Source organism: Opisthocomus hoazin, chromosome 2 (assembly GCF_030867145.1).
Source record: "Opisthocomus hoazin isolate bOpiHoa1 chromosome 2, bOpiHoa1.hap1, whole genome shotgun sequence".
In the NCBI taxonomy this organism is placed as follows: domain Eukaryota; kingdom Metazoa; phylum Chordata; class Aves; order Opisthocomiformes; family Opisthocomidae; genus Opisthocomus; species Opisthocomus hoazin.
The window spans coordinates 128741113-128763228 of NC_134415.1; the positions used below are offsets into that span (position 1 = coordinate 128741113).

A 22116-nucleotide genomic window follows, 5' to 3' on the forward strand; every position below is an offset into this window, starting at 1 on the left:
AAGGGGGTAAATTCCTCACTATTAAGCAGAAACACGGTTTCAAGCAAAATGCATCATTATGAAGCTTCACAGAAATGGCTTGACGCTGTCCCAGAATACTTTGGAGTTTATCTGACTCGTCTACGGTGGAGAAAATGGTTGCTCAGTTGGCTGCCTCGACCAAACAGCTTTCCCCCTGCAAACCTAAAGACCCTACTTACTGCTTGGGAAACACCGAACCTACAATCTAGCTGAGCCTCATGCTGCTTTTGAAAAGGCAAAGAAATCTGTTTTCTCCTGCTTCGTGAAACGCCACAGCGAGACTGCTCCCGTGCAGCCCTTCCCAGGCCAAATGTTTCACTTCAAGGCAAAGGGAACATTGCGTCCCTCCTCTGCAAAGCTCCCTCCTCTGCCTGCGGCAAGCCAAGGTCTATGGCACATGCCATTGCCAACAGCCAAGAACACTCCTTTCCTTCATGGATATGTTTTCCCCAGTTTGAAGGACAGTGGAGGTAGCAGGAGCCAAGCGACCAGCTGAGATCATGTGCAAGAGGGACATGATGGGAAGGCTGGTCAAATCTGGGCTTGGATTTGAGTTCAGTCTTGGCTCTGCAACTGGCTTCCCTTAAGCAAGGCTTTTCATCTCCTTGCGACACTGTTCTTCCCCCATGAGCAGGAGCAAAGGCTCTTCCCTGCCTCACTGGAGCGGGGCAACAGGACAACTTCCAAAGGCCGCAGTCAAAGATGTGGAAGCAAGCAGTGAGTGGAAGAAGGGTGGGTGGAAACAGGTTGGATTCCTCTAAAGCAGATACAGAGAAAGTGCCTGTTTTGGGATGGAACAGGAGACAGTCCTGGGGGACTGACCAACCTGGTTGCGTCAAAGAGCATTGACATCCCTCCAGCACACCAGAACCACCAGACCCCAAGCTAACAAGCCCAATGGTTGTACTAGAGCTGACTGGAGAGACTGTCAAACGACGTACCATGAAGTACCCACATCCAAAATGTGTACGCTGTGCTGTACAGGAGACAGGCATGCAAACACCCTTGAGGATGTAGGGTGTTTTTGGTCGGAGTAGTTGCTGGCCACCCCTTTGACAGCAACCTGGTGTCCTACAGCAGCTTCTGCTGACTGTCAAGTTGTGGATGTGCGAAGGTCCAAGGTCTGCTTTCTTTTGCTGGGCTGCAAGCCTGATCCCACCCACCAAAGTGACCTCCCCTTTCTTACTCCTACTTACAGTTCTTACACTTGTAAATATCTGAGGCTCTTCTGATAAACAGGAGATTCCTCTGCTTATCGGCTGTCCAAATATTTTTTAACAAATCTTAGATTAGCAAGGAGAGCCCGGAGAATGGCCAGGATGGAGCCATCCACAGCCTGGGGTCTGCTTGGCAGGAGGCACCTGGAAATGGTCTTACTCTCTTTTGACAACGAAAAAACAGCTACAGTGTTTTTCTCCTTGAAATATGTCCCATCTCCAAATGGACATGTCCTAGCAGAGGCTCTCCTTTGGTGACTGCAAGGGAAGGGACGGTGGGGAAAAAAATGTAGAGGATCAGGTTAGCTTGGGATTTGCAATGCCATGATCCCACCTGGGCAGCTGCTTCTGAGTTGGGCACAGGCAATGGATCATGTCCAGCATGTGCAGCTGTGCCTGGTTATGGCTTCAAGTTGCATCAGGGGAGGTTTAGACTGGATATTAGGAAAAATTTCTTTACTTACAGAGTTGTAAAGCATTGGACCAGGCTGCCCAGGGAAGTGGTGGAGTCCCCATCCCTGGAGGTATTCAGAAAACCTGTAAACGTGGCACCTGGGGACATGGTTTAGCAGGCATGATGGTGTTGGGTTGACGGTTGGACTTGGTGATCTTAGAGGTATGTTCTGACCTTAATGATTCCACGATTCTACGATTCTACAGTGTACCCACAGGGGACCACAAGCAGGTGTGCTGTGGAGGCATGTCGAGATGCTGCACCATGGCTGAGCCATGGGAACTGGCCTTGTGGCTACTGGGTAACTGGTGAACCCTGACCCTAAGCGAAGCTAGCACAGCCTGGCCACGTTCAGACATTGTTGGACCCCAATCTACAGTGGTTTCATCCAAACTGCTCCCCAGGACCTCCACCTGCTTGGGTTGGGCTGAGATGGTCTGTGCTCAGACACTGCCAGGGGCCATGCTACTGGCTGAAGAGCGTGCCCTGTTTGGTTCCCATAGCTGGCATCTGGCACTAGTTCGTCATCAAGCAGGGCACAGCCTTCACATGCTCTTGGCCCACTCAGAGCAGCTGATGATGTGGCACTTAGGGCCATGGTTTAGTGGTGGACTTGGCAGTGTTAACTTTACAGTTAGACTCAATCTTAAATGTCTTTTCCAGCCTAAATAATTCTATGATTCTATGAGCTGAAACTCCTCAGACCATGGGAACCCAATCGTTTGTGGTCATATGTCCTAGTGCAGCATCTGTCTGTTTGATGATGACCATCTGTCTGTCTGTAGAGGTGGCTACCAGCACCAAGGTGGACCAAAGCCGTGGTCCAGCTCGGGGCCCAGGGAAGCTGGTGCTGTTTGGGATCATTACAAAGACGTCAGGGACAAGCTAGGCAGATGCACACAGACAGCAGAGCCAAACTCTTCTCAGTAGTGGGAGAAGGCACAAGGGGACACAGCACAAACCACAGGCTGGGCCTCAGGGAAAGAGTTTCCATCAAGAGGTGCATTGAGTACCTGGAGAGGTGAGGGCATTTCCACCCCTGGGCATTTCCAAGCCTCAGCCAGGCAATTCCACAGCTGACCTCAGCTGGTGCTACTGGTTGTCCTAGCAGGAGGTGGCCTAGAGATCTTCCAGCCTGCATTCCTGCAATCCTGCAACTCCAGAAAATCAAAGAGGTTTTTTTGTTTGTTTGTTTTTGTGGGGTTTTTTTGAAGACTGGTGCAGATCAGAGGGAAAGACATTTATCCAAGTCAAATGGGCAAAATCCTGCTTGTAGGAATATGATTCATTGTATTATTATCATATACGTGTGCATATTATACGCATGCGTTTGTATGCATGTATGCACACATACATATATATAAATGTATAGATTTGTGTATATATACATATAGTATGTCCTTAAGAATGCCGTTTTAGCAAGCTAGGAGTCATCTCTAATCAAGCCTCTTGCTTTTGCTATTAGAATTATTATTCTATAGCTACATAGAACATAGCTGTATAGAACTGTGTATACATTTATATATATGTACACAAATATAACATGCACACACACATATATGTATAAGCCCCCTTACTTTATATATATAAAACATATATATAGACCATGTATAGGAATATACGAAATATTTAGGGTATTTACGGCTCCACATGTCTCACAGAATCACAGAATGGTAGGGGTTGGAAGGGACCTCTGTGGGTCATCCAGTCCAACCCCCCTGCCGAAACAGGGTCACCCAGAGCAGGCTGCACAGGACCTTGTCCACGTGGGTCTTGAATATCTCCAGAGAAGGAGACTCCACAACCTCCCTGGGCAGCCTGTTCCAGGGCTCCGTCACCCTCAGAGGGAAGAAGTTCTTCCTCATGTTCAGACGGAACTTCCCAGGCTTCAGTTTGTGCCCATTGCCCCTTGTCCTGTCGCTGGGCACCACTGAAAAGAGCTTGGCCCCATCCTCCTGACACCCACCCTGCAGATATTTGTAAGTATATATTAGGTCCCCTCTCAGCCTTCTCTTCTCCAGGCTGAACAAGCCCAGCTCCCTCAGCCTCTCCTCGTAGGGGAGATGCTCCAGTCCCCTCACCATCCTTGTAGCCCTCCGCTGGACTCTCTCCAGTAGCTCTTCATCTTTCTTGAACTGGGGAGCCCAGAACTGGACACAGTACTCCAGATGGGGCCCCACTAGGGCAGTGTAGAGGGGAAGGAGAACCTCCCTCGACCTCAGCTCTGAACATGATGGCACTAACAAATATTGATTGTCACGTGCGTATTCAACCCCCCGCCCCAGTTTTCTTCAGCTGACTGATGTAGTCGCAGCCCCTGACTCCGGTTCGGAGGTGTTACGCTGATAAACCCCACTCGGAGGGGTTACGCTGAAAGAAGTCAGGCCAGATCCTGGCCTCCCTACGGGACGCCAGCCAGGGACAAACAAAAAGGTGTTTACTACGGCTCGTCACGTTGTAGGGGCCGGTCAGTTTGTCTAACCCCTGGCCCTTCTCTTTTCCTCTTTTATTAGTTATTCCAAACGTTAAGTCAACTCAGCCCCCGAGCACGGCGGGAGGATGGAGCGATTCTCCCGGCCGCCGATAAAGCATCGGCAAAGGTCAGTTCGCACAGAAACTGCAGCCCAGGCCAATAAAACGGCAGGTACCGAACTTATCAGGGCAACATATAACTTGCAGTTTTTCTAACTCAATTGATTGGACTTTTTATCTAAAATAACAGGCATTATAAGATAGGCGAAAGTCGAGATAAGGAAGAAAACTGAGTGGGTCTGGAATCGAGATCAGCTTGGGGACAGGTTCAAACTCCCACACCTGCCCCGGAGGAATCAATGAAAGTTTCTTGGCGTCGTCCGCTCGTTTTGAAACACTGCTGAAGTTGAGTGAACTTTGAGACCGCGGCGTTTATTCTGTGATTATAATTAACCTGCTCACCCGTTGTTATTGATTCGGCGTGAAGGGAGGTGACAGAGTCTGACTGGGATGTTGGTTTAGGAGCAGAAATGGTTGGGGAGGGCGGGCAGCGGGGCAGGCAGGCAGCCTTGCCGGAGAGAGACCCTTCCCTGGCTGGAGGCAAAGAGAAGGGGATATGAGGGGGATTTCACCCTCCTGCTTGTGGTCCTGCTTGTGCTGGGATCTGAGAAAACCCTTGAGGACAGATCTTCACATCCAGAGGGTCAGGGCAGATCGCAGCATCAACTGTCTGCCCCACTGAAGCAACGAAGGACCGAATGTGGGAAGCCCCTAGAGAAAAGCATGGATCGTGCCCAGGATCCAGGGCATCCTCCCAGCCCAGGGGAGCGTGAGGAGGAGACATCCCCCCAAGTCAGCTGCCCCTCTCGTGCTCCACATCGCCAAGGCACATCCCAGCTCAGTGTCCTTCCCAGCAGCCGGTCCGCTGAGCAGCCAACCCCTGGGGCCAGCACTCCCTTCCAAAAATAATCTCAGCCTTCTGGGGCCAAACATGTCATTCGGAGGAGTCCTGATGTCTGGGCCTCACTGCCTCGCTGATTTTTTACAGCTCCAGCGTTGCAAGCCCTGAGTATAAAATAATGATGGCTCCCTGGCTTGCAAACCCAAGAGCCTGGCTTGGAAACTCATAGGAGTTTAAATAATAAATATTAGGTTATTTTTGTGTCTCTTCTAGAGATTTAACATGTAGGAATGAAGGTTTCCCAGCATTTCTTATGCTCAGAAAAGCTGCTCCTTCCCTTCCTGCAAAACCAGAGCCTGACACACGTGATAACACGACTCTGGAAGCTGGAGCTTGAAGGAAGACCGAGGCGCATGGAAGCAGAATGGCTGGCAACAGCCAGGGGCGGGCAGCTGAGAAGCAGCCAAGAGGGAGATGTCTCCCAAACTCTTTGGAGACGTTTGCAGAGCCAACGGAGACCACCCGCTCCCCCGGCCCTCGAGGCCAGAGGACAACCTGAAGCTTGCTTAAATGTTATAGATGCTGCCAGAGAGCACGGAGCAACCAGGAGCTGTGGGAAAAAAAAGCAAGAACCGGCAAAATCTTGCTCCGAGAAAGCAGCGTGGTCCCCTTCTCCCCCCCCCCCGCTCCATCTCTGCCCTCAACCTCTTCTGCTGGGCTCGGGTTTTAACCTTTTAGGAGAGCCTGACGGCAGCGGGCACCCAGCCCTACCCCAGCACCCCGTAAATACGCCGGGCTGCGGCTGGAAGCGTCAACCGGAGGAAAACGGCTGAGCTTCGGGAAGAAGAACAAGAGCAGGCAGCGGCGTCCCGCCGCGGGACCTCTCCCGAAATGCTCCCCCGGCAGACACCGACCTAATTCCCAGGGATTAGGAGGGAACATTTCCAGGCAGCGGTTTTTGTTATCCCAGATTCGGAAGCGCCCAGTACCAGTCGCTGGTGGAGACGGGAGGTCAACCCCGCCGCGTCCCTCGTCCAGCTGCCCTCACCCCACCTCTAGTGGAAAAACTTACTTTGCCTTGACTTTCCTCGAATTATTTCTTGCCCTCTTTCACAAACAAAACGAGTTTCCAAGTCCCTCCCCAAGGCTGGCGCGAGCTGTTTGAGCCCCCCTGGCTCCAATAAGGGACTCACCAGCTTTACGGATCACTAAAAATAATTTTAAAAGAAGCACAAACCCCTTCGAGCTGCAACGCCTAAACCAAGCGGCCGCTTTCCAGCAAGCAAAAAGAAAGGTCCCACTGGCTTTTGGGGAGCTTTCCTGTGCGATGAGCTTCACCTCCCCAAGAAAACCTCCAGATCTCCAAATAGTTCACAAGCGGCCGCGTTGCTTCCCCGTGGAAGCGTCTTGCATGGGCCTGATCCTGCACCAGCTCCTGGAGAACCTCCCTTTGCTTTAAAACAGAGGTGGGTTCAGCTCTGAGCAAGCAAGGTGGATTTTTGGGGTTTTTTTTAATTTGTTTTTTTCCCCGCAGCCCATACTGAATCTCTTTTCCAGGAGGGCCTGATCCTGCAAGCCTTGCCTGGATGAAACAGCAGGATTGGCGTTGGAAAGACGGAGAAAAGAGCAGAAAGCGTGGGAAGGACCCAACTTTGCCCCCCAACAAGCAAAGGCTGCATCCTGCATTTAGGTGTCCACCGAATCAAGCAAAAAAAAACCCCTCTGTGCCAGCAAATCACTGAGAAAAAAAAATAATCACCGGGCATTTCTTGGAAAAGAAAAAAAATTATTTTCCCTTCCAGTTGACACTGCCCCAAACTTGGCTTTAAAATCCAGACCTTGCCACAACCTGAAAGCTGAAATGTTTCAGCGCTGATGGTGGGGTCAGATCTACGTCCAGCTTCGAAAAATCTCTGCCCAGAATCGTCCTTCCTCGCAGACCCAGCACCCGCCTGCCCGTGGCTTTTTTTGGGGGGGATGAGAAAATCCAGTTCCGGCTTATCGTATTGAAAGAGAAATCAGCGCCGAGTGCCCCGAGTGCTTAAAAAGGGTGCGATAGTGCGGGGAATGCTGCAAACTCCAGCATACCCTGCAGCAAGTGACCTTCTGGAAGACTGGAAGGAAAAAAAGAAAAAAAAAAATCACCTATTTCTGCTGTACGAGACCTCACGACGGCGTCGCTCGGCGTGGCAGAAACGCGATGGGGGGGGTCAAAAAAGCCTTTAATACCACTTGTGCCAGCCGCTGCGACGGCGACGACGATTGAATTATTTCCAAGCGCTGTCACGCACGTGTGGGCGCCCGTGTATGAAGACCTCGCTGCTCAGGCATGGCAGATAATTGGGTTTAATTTGTCATTACAGATGTATTTACAGCTTGGAGCGGTCACTGTGACCGATGGTGTGGGGAAGACTTGTAAAGACCAGAGAGGTTTTAATATTTTGCAGTGATGCTGGATGTTATCGTAGCCGGTTGGAAGTCTTTTGCCCCACGTAGGGGACCCACAAGGATTTTTTTCTTCCCACCCAGAATAAAAAAAAACCTCAAACCAACTTTATAATGAAATTTGCTGTTAAAATTCAGGTTAATTTTGGAGGTAAGAGCGCGTTCTCACATATTTCCCCGGTTATTTAAGCAGCATTTCACACTTGCACACCAAAGGCGTATTGACACCTTCCTGCCAGACAGCAGCGTGAATTCGGGATCCACCGACAAGGTGAATATTTGGCATTTCCAAGCTCCCTTTTCGCAATCCTGCAGGCATAATTACACACATTCCCCCCCCCCCTAAAGCAAGCCGTACCCGTAACAACCCAACCTTGCCATTATCACCGAGGGGTTTTGGCACCGTAATCGCGTTATTCGGGGATCACACGTCCCCGTAACGCGGGGCCGGTGCGGCCGTCCCAGCAAAAAAAAAAAACCCTGAATTTCTTCCTCTGCCCTCCCAGCGTGAGCCAAACCGGCCGCGTTAAGCCCCGCGGTCTGAGGTCTCGGCACAGATCCCCCCCGGGTTTCGCAGGCAGCGGCGAGCCCCAAATGGGAGGCAGACGCTTCGTTAAGTCTTTTTGTGATAGGGTTGCAAAAGCCTCGAGGGTCCCGAGACGGTCGGCTGCATCCCCCCACCTTCCTCTGCCTCGTGCCCCCCCCGGGAGCGTCGCTGAGCCGGGGGAGATCCCCGAAAATCCCATTTCTGCACCTCTTTTTTCAGTAAGGAAGCTGTAGGGAGGGAAGGACACTCCAGGTTGGCGTGCGGGGCAGGGAATTTGGGAACAAAACCTCCAAAAAGGAGGTTTATTGTATTCGCATCCCTTTTTCCCACGCGTGCAAAGCACTGCGGGCCTCGAGGAACGAAAATTTCAGCCCGGAGCCCTGTGCCGATGAGAAACGAGGTCCCTGCGGGTTTTGGGACTACGCTATCAAGTTTTTTTCCTTTGCCATTTTCATTAAAATTGCATTTTTCCGCCGTTCTTTTAGCAGCCCCTGCGCCCCCCCCCTCCCCAGCAGCAACAGGCTGCTGACCTTGAGGCACCAAGACTCCCTCATCTCGCTGCGCGGCTGCTTTTTCGCCCGATTTGGGATTTTATTTGCTGCTTGGTGCTTTGTTGGTGTGTGTTTTTTTTTTCTGAGGCGTGCTTAATTTTACAGCTACTGGGAGCAAGATGGTTTGCCCATTCGAAACACCCGGCTGGATTTGGGGTAACCAGGTTTGGGGAGCCCCTCTCTGCCTGCCGACCCCAGGTTCCTCCATCACCAGGAGAGCACGGAGGCAGCAGGATCAGGTCCGATTTCCTTTGGGAAACACCCGATAAAGCCTTATCTGTTTCCAAGGATTTCGCCTCTTTCCCCCAAAACTGAGGGAAATAAATATGGAGAGAGCGGAATATAGGATGTCTCTTTACAAAAAAATAAATTTGCTGTTATTGTTACAGGGACAAAGACAAGTACAGGAGTGGAGGGGGGGGGAGAAAAATAATTAATCCTGGCTTAATGAAGACTTAGATTTGGGGCAACTAGCCACCACATCAAGTTTTACTGCTTTACAAAAATTCACGGGCATATATAATGTGTTGTATATTATACCACGGCTGTTCTATGCAACATATGCATTTTTATTCTGTAATAAAGTACAATTTTCAATGAAGGAGCTGTATTATTAATAAGGGTGATACAGTGCCCACGTTGGAGATATTTTTATCATTATCGTGGCTTTATTTATTATTTAAAATATGCTGTCTGGGGACTTGTGGGGTGAAAAACAGTTGTGTGTTTGAACTCGATCTTGCATCCCCTGATTCTGTGGGTTTTATCCCAAATCCCAGACTGACGGGTGACAATTAAATTAGGCAGGAGAGCAGAAGGTGGTTTGAAACCCGCGGAGGGGAACAAAGCCCTGGGCCAACCTTTCCTCGCCGGCGGAGCTGAGGTGAGAAATGCAACCACTTGCAAAATGGGGGATGTAGGGAACTGTGCAAAACGTGGATGCGTCCTGCGGTCCCTTACCTCCATCCTGAGGTCCCATCCCTCTGTCCTACGACCCTATCCCTCCATCTACAGCCCCATTCCTCCATCCTACAGCCCCATACCTGCGCACTGAGGTCCCATGCCTCCATCCTGCAGCCCTGTCCCTCCATCCTGAGGTCCCATCCCTCCGTCCTATGACCCCATCCCTCCATCTACAGCCCCATCCCTCCATCCCGCGGTCCCATCCCTTCATCCTACAGCCCCATCCCTCCATCCTGAGGTCACATCCCTCTGTCCTACGACCCCAACTCTCCATTTACAGCCCCATCCTTCCATCCTGCGGTCCCATCCCTTCATCCTACAGCCCCATACCTGCACCCTGAGGTCCCATCCCTCTGTCCTATGGCCTCATCCCTCCATCCTGAGGTCCCATCCCTCCATCCTGAGGTCCCATCCGGGGACTGCAGAGATGCTGGGCTCCCCCCACCACCCACTGCCCCATGGGGAGCCCCCACCTTGTCCTTAGGTGCGTGGGGAAGGTCAGGGGCTGCCTGTAGGGCAGAGGGTTGTGACAAATGCCGATGAGTCACTGGAAATGCCGGCCCCGGGGATGCTACAGGGCAAATCTCTTAGCATCCCTGCGGGAAAGCTTAAGATCTGGTTCACAATCTCTCCCTCACCAGCAGTAGAGAAGATATTTTCCAACCGAGCGTCTGCTCCAGGCTTTGATCTTCCCAGATGCTGCTGCTGGGTTCAAACGGTGCCTGTTCAGGGAACTCCGGTTTCGACTCAGTCAATACAAAACACAAAGCACCCGTCGGAAGCGCCCGCAGCCCCTCGCCCCGATTTCCTCCCAACCACATCAGCCTCCTCGGTGCCGCAGCGAAAGAAAAAACCCCGCTGCTTTTTTAGCAAAAAGCAAAGCCGCAGAGGGTGGGGACGGCAAACCAGGACCTGGCCCTCCATTCCCATCCCGGAGACTTCCCGGAGGCAGCAAGCGGCCGCGGGCTGGATGCGCTCCGGCTCCCGTGCCGCCCTCCGTCCCCGCTCCCCTCTGCCCGGGGAAGGGGGAAGAGGCGAGCTGCTGACCCTGGGACAGATTTCAAAAGGTTTTCTGGCGCTGGCAGGGAAGTCTCCTGAAAGGGGACTTTGCAGCGGGTCCTTTTCATGCCTCATTAAGTCGGGAATTCGCTGTAACCCCATCGCAGGCAATGCCTGGAGCAAGTTCACGGCCTCCACCGCAGGGACTGATCCTGCCCTCCAGGATAATGAAATCAGTCGCCAAACTTAGCCTGAAAAGCCAAAATCTGGCATTTTGAACTCGCCCCGGGGAAAGTTTTTCAAATAGGCCCAGGTGATTTGTGCACCCGTCCTTCCCAGTGCTTTATACCACAGAGCTGCATTGGCCCGTTTTAGCCCAGGCCAAAATTATTCTTGCTAGCATAAAGCAGTAAGATCTTTATTTCTCTCAGCAGATTGCTTTTTCCATTTTCTATCACCTTTGTATATAATTTCACTAATATTCTGCATTGCTTTACAGCCGGGAAAAAAATGCCATGCCTGATTGCATAGACTGCATATCTACGCCTGCATATCCAGCTCCATCTGCATAGGCTTGATCTTGGTTATTAAAAAATTATTATAATTAGTATTCTAATGATCCCAGGGGCGCTCTGCAATTAGCGCTATCCAAAGGTGACGGTTCTCCGGGAAGCAAAATCCCTGGAGGGAAATGAGAGGGCTGCAAAAACCGCTTGGTTTAATACAGCCTTGCGCGAAGGATCGCGTTTCCACCTTGGGATTCCTCGTGGTGCAGAGAATAAAAATGTCTTCAGTCCCAAGGAAAGGAGTCTGGGCTCCACCGTGCCAGGGACTGCTCAGACGCGGAGCCAGATCTGGATGTGTTATTAAAGTGAGCCGGTGATGGGCGCAGTCCATGACGGTGTTTCCTCCCCACTAAATCTTTCAGTGCCTTCAGTTTTTCAGCCCGTCAGGGCTTTTCACCCTTGCATATCCTCCCCCCCCTAAAAAAACCCTTCTCCCCGCTTGCAAACCACCAGCCAGCCTTTACGTGCTGCGTACAGCCCCCTCGGTACCCACAGCCCGTGCACAGCATCGCGCCGGCGTCGGGACGGGACCCGGCTGGGAGCAGCCCGGCAGCGGCCGCATCCCGACTCGGAGGGAGAGGGAAAGAAAAGGGCAGGTCTGGACCTGAAACAGCTTGCCGGGGGAGCTGCCTTCCACAAAATCCATTTTAATCCCGAATTTGAAATTCGCCAGCTTTCAGGCAGTTTCTTTCTCTTTTTTTAATACCAAACCCAAGAAATTTTTGTTTAAAACCCAAATGCTTTTTCCACGTTCAAGGCAGAGACATAATTAGAGCCACGCTAATAAATCCTCCCGTTTCTGCCGTGCCATCCTCCACGATGCCGGAGGCGACGCGGTGAATCCCGCACCCGAATGGGGACCTGGGGATGGAAAGGGGTCCCAGCTCCTTCTTCCTTCGTCAGCGATCGCTAATGTTGTCTGGACTGGCTCAACGCATCCCAGCTTCCCCATGCTATTTCAGAGCCCAGATAAAAAACACTTTTTTGCCACCAAAAGGCAGGCTGCAAGACCTGCAACGCAAACTGCTGCCTAACGCGGGGCTTGAAACCCCAAAATCACTGCGCTCGGTCTCTGGCACCTTAAAAGCTGCTGGGTATTTTTGCAACTGCAGTTCTTCATTTGCGTTATTTTGGTTTTAAGTCGTTTTTATTACTAAGAGCCCTTCTGAGACCACTGCAAAAAGGTGACGTTTTTTTTCCCCAAGGAAGAGACGGCACCATAGCCAAATACGAATGCGCATAAGTCCTTGTTGATAACATTCAATTATAATTTGATTATTCGATTCATCTGGCTTTTTTCCTATACTTTCTACTTTCTCGGGGCTTCCCAGAAACATTGCCTGGTTGGCCCAAACTTTATCCTTAAAGATAATCTCTCCCCCATTTTCAGCAATTTCATCGCGCCCAAAGAAAAACAAACGGCACTGGCAAGGCCAAGCCTTCACCGACACCCAACTTTCCTTTCTTTAACGTAATGTAAGTTAAAATAAAGCTAAAGACAAAGCAAATCTTGCTAGATGCGACGGAAAAATTACCCTCCAAAATTCAGGTTAAGGAACGCAGTCTTAAAACATATCCTGGGGCAAATTTGAGCCATTTTCTTTGTTAAGCCTGGCACCGAAGCCGGGGAAGAAAGAAGGCGGGGAGGAAAAGAGGGTTTATGAAACGGCGACGCAAAGATTTACCCCGCATTTCTCTCCCCCTGTCTCCCTCTTCCGACGCAGAAAATTAAAAAGTGATTGATTAAAGCCATTCGGGCCGATTTCTGGTTGTAGAACCCAGGGGCGGTCGATGAAATGAAAGGCTCCGAGGTGGGGATCGGCACAAGAGATCAGGGCTGGGATTTTCTGGGCCGGCGAGACGCTGAAATACGGGGCTGGGCCATTCGGATGCGCCCGCGAGACCCCCAGAAAAGCGCGGTGATAAATGCGGCTGCGTTTCTTTTTCTCCTTCTCCATCATCTCTCCCCCCATCAGCACCAAATTTCCCTTCGCTTTCCCTTTTTCTAGCCTAACCAACCTTTCCAAAAATCAATTTGAAAAAAGACATCCCATAAAACCAAAGGGAAGACCTGAGATTCACGGGCCAAACTGTGATTTCCCCATTTTCCAAAGAATTTTCCCCATTTTCCAAGGAATTTTCCCCATTTTCCAAGGCATTTTCCCCATTTCCCAAGGAATTTTCCCCGTTTTATGCCTCAAGCAAGCTGGGGGGCAGGGGCTGCCCACACGCTGATGGAGCATCGTGGTCCCGCACGCCGCGGTCATCCCCACCGCCGCCCCCGAACAACCCCCTCGGAGCTGTCTGCGGGCCCTTGCGCGGGAGCTCGGCACATCATTTCTCACCGCTCCGGGCCTGCCCTAAATTATATTTAATTTTTTGGAAACCGTTGGCCCTTGAGGATATTTGGAAACGGCCGTTCTGCAGAGAAAAATGTGCATCTGGGGGTGGGGGGGGAGGTTACCGCAGCAGCGCGGGACCCCCTTATTTCTCAGCGATACCCTGAATTTCCCCCTCCCGGCCTTCGCGCTTCGAGGGGTGCGTGCGTGAAAATTTCGGGGAGGGGGTGTCGGCGGGGTGAAACCCTCCCTTCCCCTACCCCAACCCCGGCTGCGCTCACCTAAGTTGGCGTGCCGGGCGGCTGCGGGCGTCCCTCGGCTCTGCAGGTTGTGCAGCATGGGGCTGTCGAAGGGAGAAGAAGTCCAAGTCGTGGCCATTTCGGGGCTCACGTAAGCCGGGTAAGGGCTGGAGTAGGAGCTGCCGAAACCCCTGCCGTACTGCTCCCTCCCGTTCGCGGAAAGGTTCAAGGAGCCGCTGTAAGCCACCGCGGCTTCCCGGGAAGAGGTGGCTGGGATGGCGGTGCTGGTGGAGAAGGAGAACCGAGGTGACACGGGAGGGTGAGAAGATCCGGGGTTGTAAGCGGCGCTTTCGGCTCCGGGTTGAGTCCAGATGGAGTGGCTGGAGACGGGGCTGCCTTGCTGGGATGAGCCGCCGCTCTGGAGGTACGGCAGGCTGGGGAGCATGGAGGTGACCCTCGTGGTGGGCACGTAGACGGGGGACGCTGCGGCCGCGCTGTGCATGAAGCCACCTGCCCCCTCGTAGGCCGGAGGGCCGGGGTTGGTTGCCATGGCTAAACTCTGGTACATCTCGCGACGGGCCCCCCCAAACCCCAGCCAGGTCCCCAGCCACAATCCAGAGCGATGGGGAGCGGGTGAAGAACCCCAAGCTCCTCTTTCCCCCTACGGCGAGAGGTGACCGGAGCGGTCTCTCTTGGCTACAGCCTTCCAACCAAAACCAAAACGCCACCAACGATGCCGATATTATTTTTTTTTTTCCAGCAACCCCCGCCCTTCCCCACCACCCACCTACCCCACCTTCAGCAGGTCCGGCCGCCGCTCCCGGACCCCGAGCGAGAAGTCCAGGGTCCCACCGGAGGAGAGATTTAGCTCCCGCCTGGATTTAGCTTCTCCATCCATCCATCACCTCCCGGCCCCCCCCCCCCCCCCCAACCCCCACCCACCCCTCCACGACGGGACTGAGCTGCTTAAAACCCTCGGGCAGTCTCCTCCTCCCCCCCCCCCCCAACCTCCCGCCCCGTCCAACAACACCTCCGGGGGAGGCAGGGGGATTCGCGGCCGGGGGAGATAAGGAGGAGGTTAGAGCAGTTGGGGGGGGTGGGGGGTGGGAAAGGGGGGGGTGGGCAGACAGCCGGGAAGGTGAGAGACAGCGATGCTCTCTCCCCCAGGCCCGAAGAGAAAAAACCTTTGTCCCGCAGGTACGGTGGGTGCTTTAAGTTGTTAATGGCCCCCCCCCTCGCCCCGAGGCCGGCGTTTGATGTGGGGCTGGCGGGGGGGGGGGGGGGGGGGGGGGGGGGATTAAATTAGGTAGACGGGGTGTGGGGGGGGAAGGAGGAGGAGGAGGAGGAAGGCGGCCGGCTCGACCCTCCCACCCCGCGCCCGCCCCACGCGTGTCCGCAGCCCCCCTAAGACCGATCACGCGTGGAAATCGGGGGGGCGCTTAAAAGGGGAGTGGGGGGCATTAACGGCTGCCCCCCGCCCCCGCCCGGTGCAGCCCAAGTCGCAAGCGGCGGCATGTGGGGAGCGGACCCCCAGCAGCACCCACAAACCCACCCTCCCCCCCCCACGGGGTGTTTCTAAACACCCACCCCCCCATTTTCCCGGCGTGGGGAGCGGGGAGCACAGTGGGCTGACCCACTGGGGACCGGGTGGGGAGACATTTCCCCGAGCCACGGGGCAGGGTGGGTGCCGTGGGTGCTTTTTTCTCCCCCCCCCCCCCCCCCCTCAAGGTGTCGGGTTGGTTTCCGACCTGAGCTCCTTTGGGTGGGGGGGTGCGTTTTGGGGTGAAACGGCTGGTTTTCGGGCCCGGCACAGGCCGTCGTGGCCTCGCGTGTGGCTTGCGAAGGCGAGACCCCCCCCAAAGAAAAAAAACACTGGCGGGGTGGGGTGGGGGGATCGGGGTGCAGCACCCTCCCCGAGGAGGCTCCGGGAGCGGGGCGAGGCGACCCCAACCGCGGTTCATAACGCGGGTCGCGGCGGGACCCTCGGAAAACCATCTCGCACCCAGCCATGGGGTGGGGGAGTGGTGGTGGGGGGGGGTTGAAATCACTCTTGGGACCGCTTTGGGTTCAACCAGCAGCTTCCCCGGGCTGAACCCCCTGCGCTGGGCTGAATTTAGCAGCAGAGGAGATAACCGGGAGATAAGGACGGATACCCGGGAGGAGAGCAGGCGGCCGAGGGGAGGGGGAGAAGCCGGAGGAAGCCTTGGGAAAGGGGTGAAGGCTGGAGGCGAGCCGGGAAGAAGGGGGGTTTAGGGGAGCTCCGAGTCCCTGTGTCCCCCCCGAAACCCCGGGCAGCCGGCCTGGGACGGAGCGTTCCCACGGGGCTCCCCGAAGAGGAGCAGGACCCTCGGGTGGGGGAAAAAGGAGTCAATTCCCCTCCGGCCTCCAAGGTAGTAATGCTGAGGATAAAAATGTAAATAATAATTCCCCCCCCCATAAAACGGACCCCCCAGCTCCGTTTCCCAGCCCCGGGAGACAACAGGAGGAGGAAGCTTTCGGGTGCCGGGGTGACAGCGAGGAAGAGGAGCGAGGGGACAGAGGAGCGTTACCCACCTTCGGTGCTTTTGGGGGGGGGAGGGGGAAGGGGTGGAGGGGGGCGAGACCGTGGGGGGTGGGGGGACACCCCCTCGCCGTGGGGAAGGCAGAGGGCTGGGAGCTGCCTGGCTCAGGGGTGGGTTAGGGGCAGCGGGGCTCTGTCTGCGCACCCCCCCCCACCACCACCTTGGCTCCCCAGTATGGCCAGGCTCCCCAGTCCCACTCGCTGACTGGTTTGCCCACGTCACGTGGAAATGGGCGGCGATGGGAGGAAAGAGTTGGGGGGAGGGGGAAAAAGCGAGGGGGGGGAGCTGGTATCTGTTGCACCATCAGCCGGGCGCCGGGTTTGATTGCCCTGCAGGGAAAAAAAAAAAAAAAAGGGAATAAAATAATAAAATCAAACCACCACCCCACGCTGCAGGCAAAGTCCGGGCTCCGCAGCTCCCCACGCACCCGGAGGGACACGGCGAGAGGGGGGGTTCTCTGGGGGACATCCCCTCCCCCTCCTCAGCTCCCCAGTCCCTTCGGAGGCAACCCCCTTCCTTGGTGGGGGGGGGGATTTCTCCAAGCTCCTGCCCCAAATCCTTCTTGGTCCGAGCGGAGTGAAGAGGTCGCAGCCGCTCTCCCCTTCCCCCCAGCCTGTTTGGGGGGTCCTCCACACCCCCCCCAAACTGGACACACACCCCTTCCCCCCCCTCCGCCTCCCCGGTTCTGCAGATGCTGCGGGGTTTAAAGGCTGATGGGGGGGGGGGGAAGGGGGTCCCGCCGGGCACCGAGCCCATGGGGGGGGGGTCAGCCCCCTCCTCACCCCATCCCCAGGGGAACATTTCACCTCCGGGAATAACGCTCGCACCCTTAATATCTCCCACACCCCGGCTCCGGGGTTCCCCTTGGAAATTAATTTGGGGGGGGGGGGGTCCTACCTAGTCGGGGGGGGTGGGAGGCTGGCAGAGGCTTTTTAGGGCTCGGAAAGCAAAAAATCTCCGAGGAAATTAAAAATCTCTGTAGGAATGAGGGGAGGGAGCAGGGGAAAGGGAAAAATGGGGGGGGGGGGGTCGAAAGCGATTTATTGAAGGGAGGGGGGAGGTGGGGGACACCCCGAGAAGGGCTCGTGTGGGGTTAAAAACGCAGCTAAAACGAAATCCGGGCGAAGACACAAATGTGGGCAGGAAGGTGGCTGCGGGCGGGTGGAGAAGGAGAACGGCAGGAGCGGACACACGGCGCGGGGAAACGCCGGCAGCGGTGCGGGCAGCGGTGCTATATATATATGTATATAAATATATATTACTTAGATTATATATATATCTAAAATAAAATAAATAAAATATATATTATATATATTTTGTATTAAAAAATACGCTGATGAACACAGGGCTGTCGGCAGGCAGAGAAAGAAGGGAGAATTAAATATATCGATGTCTTTTTTTTTTCCCCCCCCCCCTTCTCCGCAAGCAGCTGCGTATCCAGATGTGCAGGGCTTCGGCCACGCGTCTCCCTCTCCTCTCCTTGCAAAATCCCCGGGGAATTTTCTCTACCAAAGCGGCGCTTTGCTGAAGCTTCGTTGAATTCCTGCTGAGTATCAGCGCTTTGCTTTAAAAAAATAAAAATAAAAAGGAAGCAAAAATCCAATTACAACCGATTTTAACCGATTTTAAACTAATTATTGGTTAAAATCCAATTAAAACTGCTCGGGCAGCTCTACCGGGAGCGGAGCCGGCTTCAAGGACCCGCCTTAGTTTTGCTTCTTCCAGGAAAAAAACAAAAAATAACCACAAAAATTAAATCCCATGGTCGGGTTTGCGTGTGCGTGGCCGGATCCAGCCCCCTTCGGCGGGGACACCCCGGTCCTTAGCGCCGAGCATCGCGGCGCGGGGGGTGGGGGGGGGCTGCGTACCGCGAAAAAATCCACGGGAAGTGTGAGGATGGAGTTCGCAAACTTTTTATCCCCCCCAAAAAAACCCCAGAGGATGGGATACAGCGGGGTGCAGCGACAGGGGAAAAAAGAAAAAAAATCTCTGCTCTGCACTCGGGGCTTTTTTATTTTATTTTATTTTTTATTCGCCCACAAAGCGAAGCCGCTAACGAAATCTGGCTGAAAAGAACCCTGCGGAACAAACCTCGGCCTTCCCGCTCTCCTTTCCAGCCCCCTCTCCCCCCCCGGCAGGAAATAAATAGATACGATGCCGGGTTTTTTGTTCTTTTTCTATTTTTCCCCCCCTGCATCGAAGTTAATTCCGCGCCGGTTTTAGAGTTGAAGCCCCCGCGAATGGCACTGAAAAATAACCAAAATAAACAAGAAAAAACCCACATTAGGAATTGAGGATGAAAGGAGAGAGGGGAGGGGGGGAAAATTTTATTTGAAAATTTTATTTAAAAATTTTCTCCGCGGAACTGTGCTGAAATATGAATTTTTAAAAAATCACGAAAACGATACTTAGGAAAAAAAAACAAATAACAAAGCTATAATCTCCCAGTACGTATCTATAGGTACAGGGGATGTGGCGTTACAGCAGCCGGTGCGATCTAGGAGGTGGAAGGGGGGGGCCAAATTGGGGGACCCCCCCGGTAGTTTGGGGGGCAGCGAGGCAGGAGTAGGATGAGTTTGGGGGGGGAAGAGGAGAACTGCGAGCTCGGCGATGTCCCGGCGAGGCACTGTCTCTGGTTTGGGGAGGGGGTTAGGGGTGGAGGGGGGGGGAAGGGCTGAACCAGCCCCTACCTCACCCATCCTCCCGGGGGACTGGCCCTGGACCCCCACCCCCGTTCCCCTTCCACCCCCCTCGCACCCCTGCCCGCGGACGTGTCGGGGTGTCCCGGCTCAGGGAAAACCCCACAGCTACGTGGGGGGAACTGGGGGGGGACGAACCTCCCCAAACCCACAACTGAGACGGAGTGTGGGCAGGAGGGGGGGCCCTGCTTCTGCCTACTCTCCCCCCCCCCCCAAGTCATCAAAGTCTCGTGTCGCACCTTCAGAGGCATTTTCCTAAAGAAACATCACATCTGTTTACAGAGTGGTGGGGGTCCTAAAATGCCACCCCCCTCACTAGCCCCCCCCAAAATGAGGTACTATTGCTTGGGAGAAAGGTGTCCGAAGAGCGATGCTCCAGGGGTATTTCTAAATCCTTTTCGACTGCCCTCTCCACCTCCAAATATTAGGTTACTGCTTTTTCTTTTTTTTTCTTTGTTTTTCTTTTTTTTCTTATTTCTTTTGTTCTTTTTTTTCTTTTTTTTTTTTCTTTTTTCTTATTTTCTTATTTTCTTTTTTCTTTTTTTCTTTTTCTTTTCCTTTTTATTTTTTTTTTTCTATTTTATTTTTCCACCATGGAAATAAACACAAACGACTTCCTCAAGGACAGAGCCGTGGGATGCGGAGGTGCGTGGGGCAGCGGCTTCGTGCTCCCATGCGGCAGCCGGGAGTGGTGAGGGTCAGTGCCGGGGTGATTTTGGGGAGAGTCTGGATCCAAAACCCACCTGGAACAGGGATTTTTAGGGAAACAGAGGCCACGGGATGCGAACACGTGTGCCCTCATGTGACGCCACGTGTGTCTGTGCCACCGCTTGTGCATGGCAGATCACTGCTGCAGGGCACAGAGGAGTCCCAGGGTGGACACTGAAAATACAGTGTGGATCAAGAACCTACGTTACTGTTCAGCTTTACTGCCAAAATCAAGAAAATTGAGCCTAAAATGTCAGGGCTCTGCGTTTCCTGATTCTGGACCCTCTCAGATGGCAGGGAACTGTGAAAGCCCAGCTGGGAGGGGGCTTCCCCCCCCACTGCTGCCCACGGCATGATGAATGGGTGACAGTGGGTGGCACGGGGGATGAATGGATAGGCATCACCTTCAGGGTGGGGGTGAGCAGGGGTGCACGGACTGGGGTTGGGCATTGCAGAACCTCAGTTAACATCACAGTTAATATCACTACCCATCTACCCGTTTACCCATCTACCTATTTATCCATTTATCCATCGATCCATCTGTCCATCTATTTATCCATATATCCTTCGATCCATCTATCCATCTACCTATTTATCCATATATCCATCTATCCATTTATCCATCTATCCATCTACCCACTTATCCGTTTATTCATTTATTCATTTATCCTTTTGTCCATCTATCCATCAATCCATTTACCTATTTATCCATATATCCATCTATCCATCTACCCACTTATCCATTTATCCATTTATTCATTTATCCATCTACCCATCTCCCTATTTATCCATATATCCATCTATCCATCTACCCATTTAACCATCTATCCATTTATCTGTTCATCCATTTATCCATCTATCAATCTATCCATCTACCTATTTATCCATATACCCATCTATCCATCTACCCACTTATCCTTTTATTCATTTATTCATTTATTCATTTATCCATTTATCCATCTATCCATCTATCCAACTACCTATTTATCCATATATCCATAAATCCATATATCCATCTACCCACTTATCCATTTATTCATTTATCCATCTATCCATCTACCCAATTATCCATATAACCTTCTATCTATACATCCTTATATCCATTCCATATATCCATCTATTAATCTAGGCACATATCCATATATCCATATATCTGCATAACTTTCGAGTTATTTCTAGGTTTGTTTGCCTATTTGTGCCTGTCTACTTGCCGAAACACCTATTTATTTATCTCTCTGTGTCTATCCATGTGTCTACGTCTCTCTCACTTACGTGTCCATCTGCCTGTATCTGGTCACTATATGTCCTTATCTGTCACTGTCTGTGTGGCTGCATCGGTGCATCCCTCCCTGTGGACGTCTGTCTGCTGTGACCCACACGGCTGTCAGCACCGCCTCAGCGATGGGGCTGCCCGTATGCCCCAGCCCGTGGGGCTCCCCACACCCCCTGACAAGTGGTGCTGCCTGTACCCCCCCAAGACCCATGACTGCCTGGACCCTTGGGTCTCCCACTATCCCACACCCACAGGGCACCTCATATCCCCTGAGAAGTGATGCTGCCAGTACCCCAGACCTATGGGGCTGCCTGCACCCCAGATCAGTGGGGCTGCCTATACCCAAGATCAGTGGGGCTGCCAGCACCCTGACCCACAGGGCTGCCTGTACCCCAGATCGATGGGGCTGCCAGCACCCTGACCCACAGGGCTGCCTGCACCCCAGATCGATGGGCCTGCCAGCACCCTGACCCACAGGGCTGCCTGTACCCCAGATCAGTGGGGCTGCCAGCACCCTGACCCACAGGGCTGCCTGTACCCCAGATCAGTGGGGCTGCCTGTACCCCAGATCGATGGGGCTGCCGGCACCCTGACCCACAGGGCTGCCTGTACCCCAGACCCCCAGGAGCTGCCTGCACCTGGACCCTCAGCCCTGCCTGCACTCCACACCATAGATTCACAGAATCATGGAATCATAGAATCAGAAATCATTAAGGTTGGAAAAGACCTCTAAGCTCACCAAGTCCAACCGTCAACCCAACACCACCACGCCTGCTCAATGTAGCTGCCTGTATCCCGAAACCATCGGTCTCCCTACAGCCTGGATCGATGGGGCTGCCTGCACCCCGGACCCTCAGATCTGCCTGCAACCCCACCTTAGGGCTCTGCCTGCTGGCATCCCCGTGCCGAGCCGTGTGGTGCCGTCGGCGGAGCCGTCGGGGCGGCGAGGCCGTGGCTGTCAGACCCTATTGATGAGGTGTGGGCTGATGGCGGGGAACGGCGGCCGCCGGCCCAGCTCCAGACTCCCCGGCGCTGGGGTCAGCGCCCCAGCCAGCCCCGTCGCCGGCGGGAAGGGAAGGGCTGGACCTGGAGGGGATGCTCCTTCTGCCCCTCCGAGCATCAAGCAGCGGGCACTGGGCTGTGGGAAATGAGGCAGCAGGG

The 22116-nt window shown here is 53.6% G+C and overlaps 1 protein-coding gene across 3 annotated transcripts in view; it reads right to left on the minus strand.

Moving 5' to 3' along the window:
- GATA4 (GATA binding protein 4) overlaps positions 1-14615 on the minus strand; it is a 32289-nt gene extending 17674 nt beyond the window's left edge. For 2 of the 3 annotated variants that reach the window (XM_075415026.1, XM_009942316.2), the window contains exon 1: positions 13757-14459. In XM_075415026.1, coding sequence (XP_075271141.1) covers positions 13757-14282 — 526 coding nt within the window. In that variant the 5' untranslated portion in view covers positions 14283-14459. Of the gene's footprint in view, positions 1-13756; positions 14460-14510 lie in introns of those variants that run through there. The other variant, XM_075415028.1, reaches the window with a different exon arrangement.
- Between the last annotated feature and the right edge of the window lie 7501 nt (positions 14616-22116).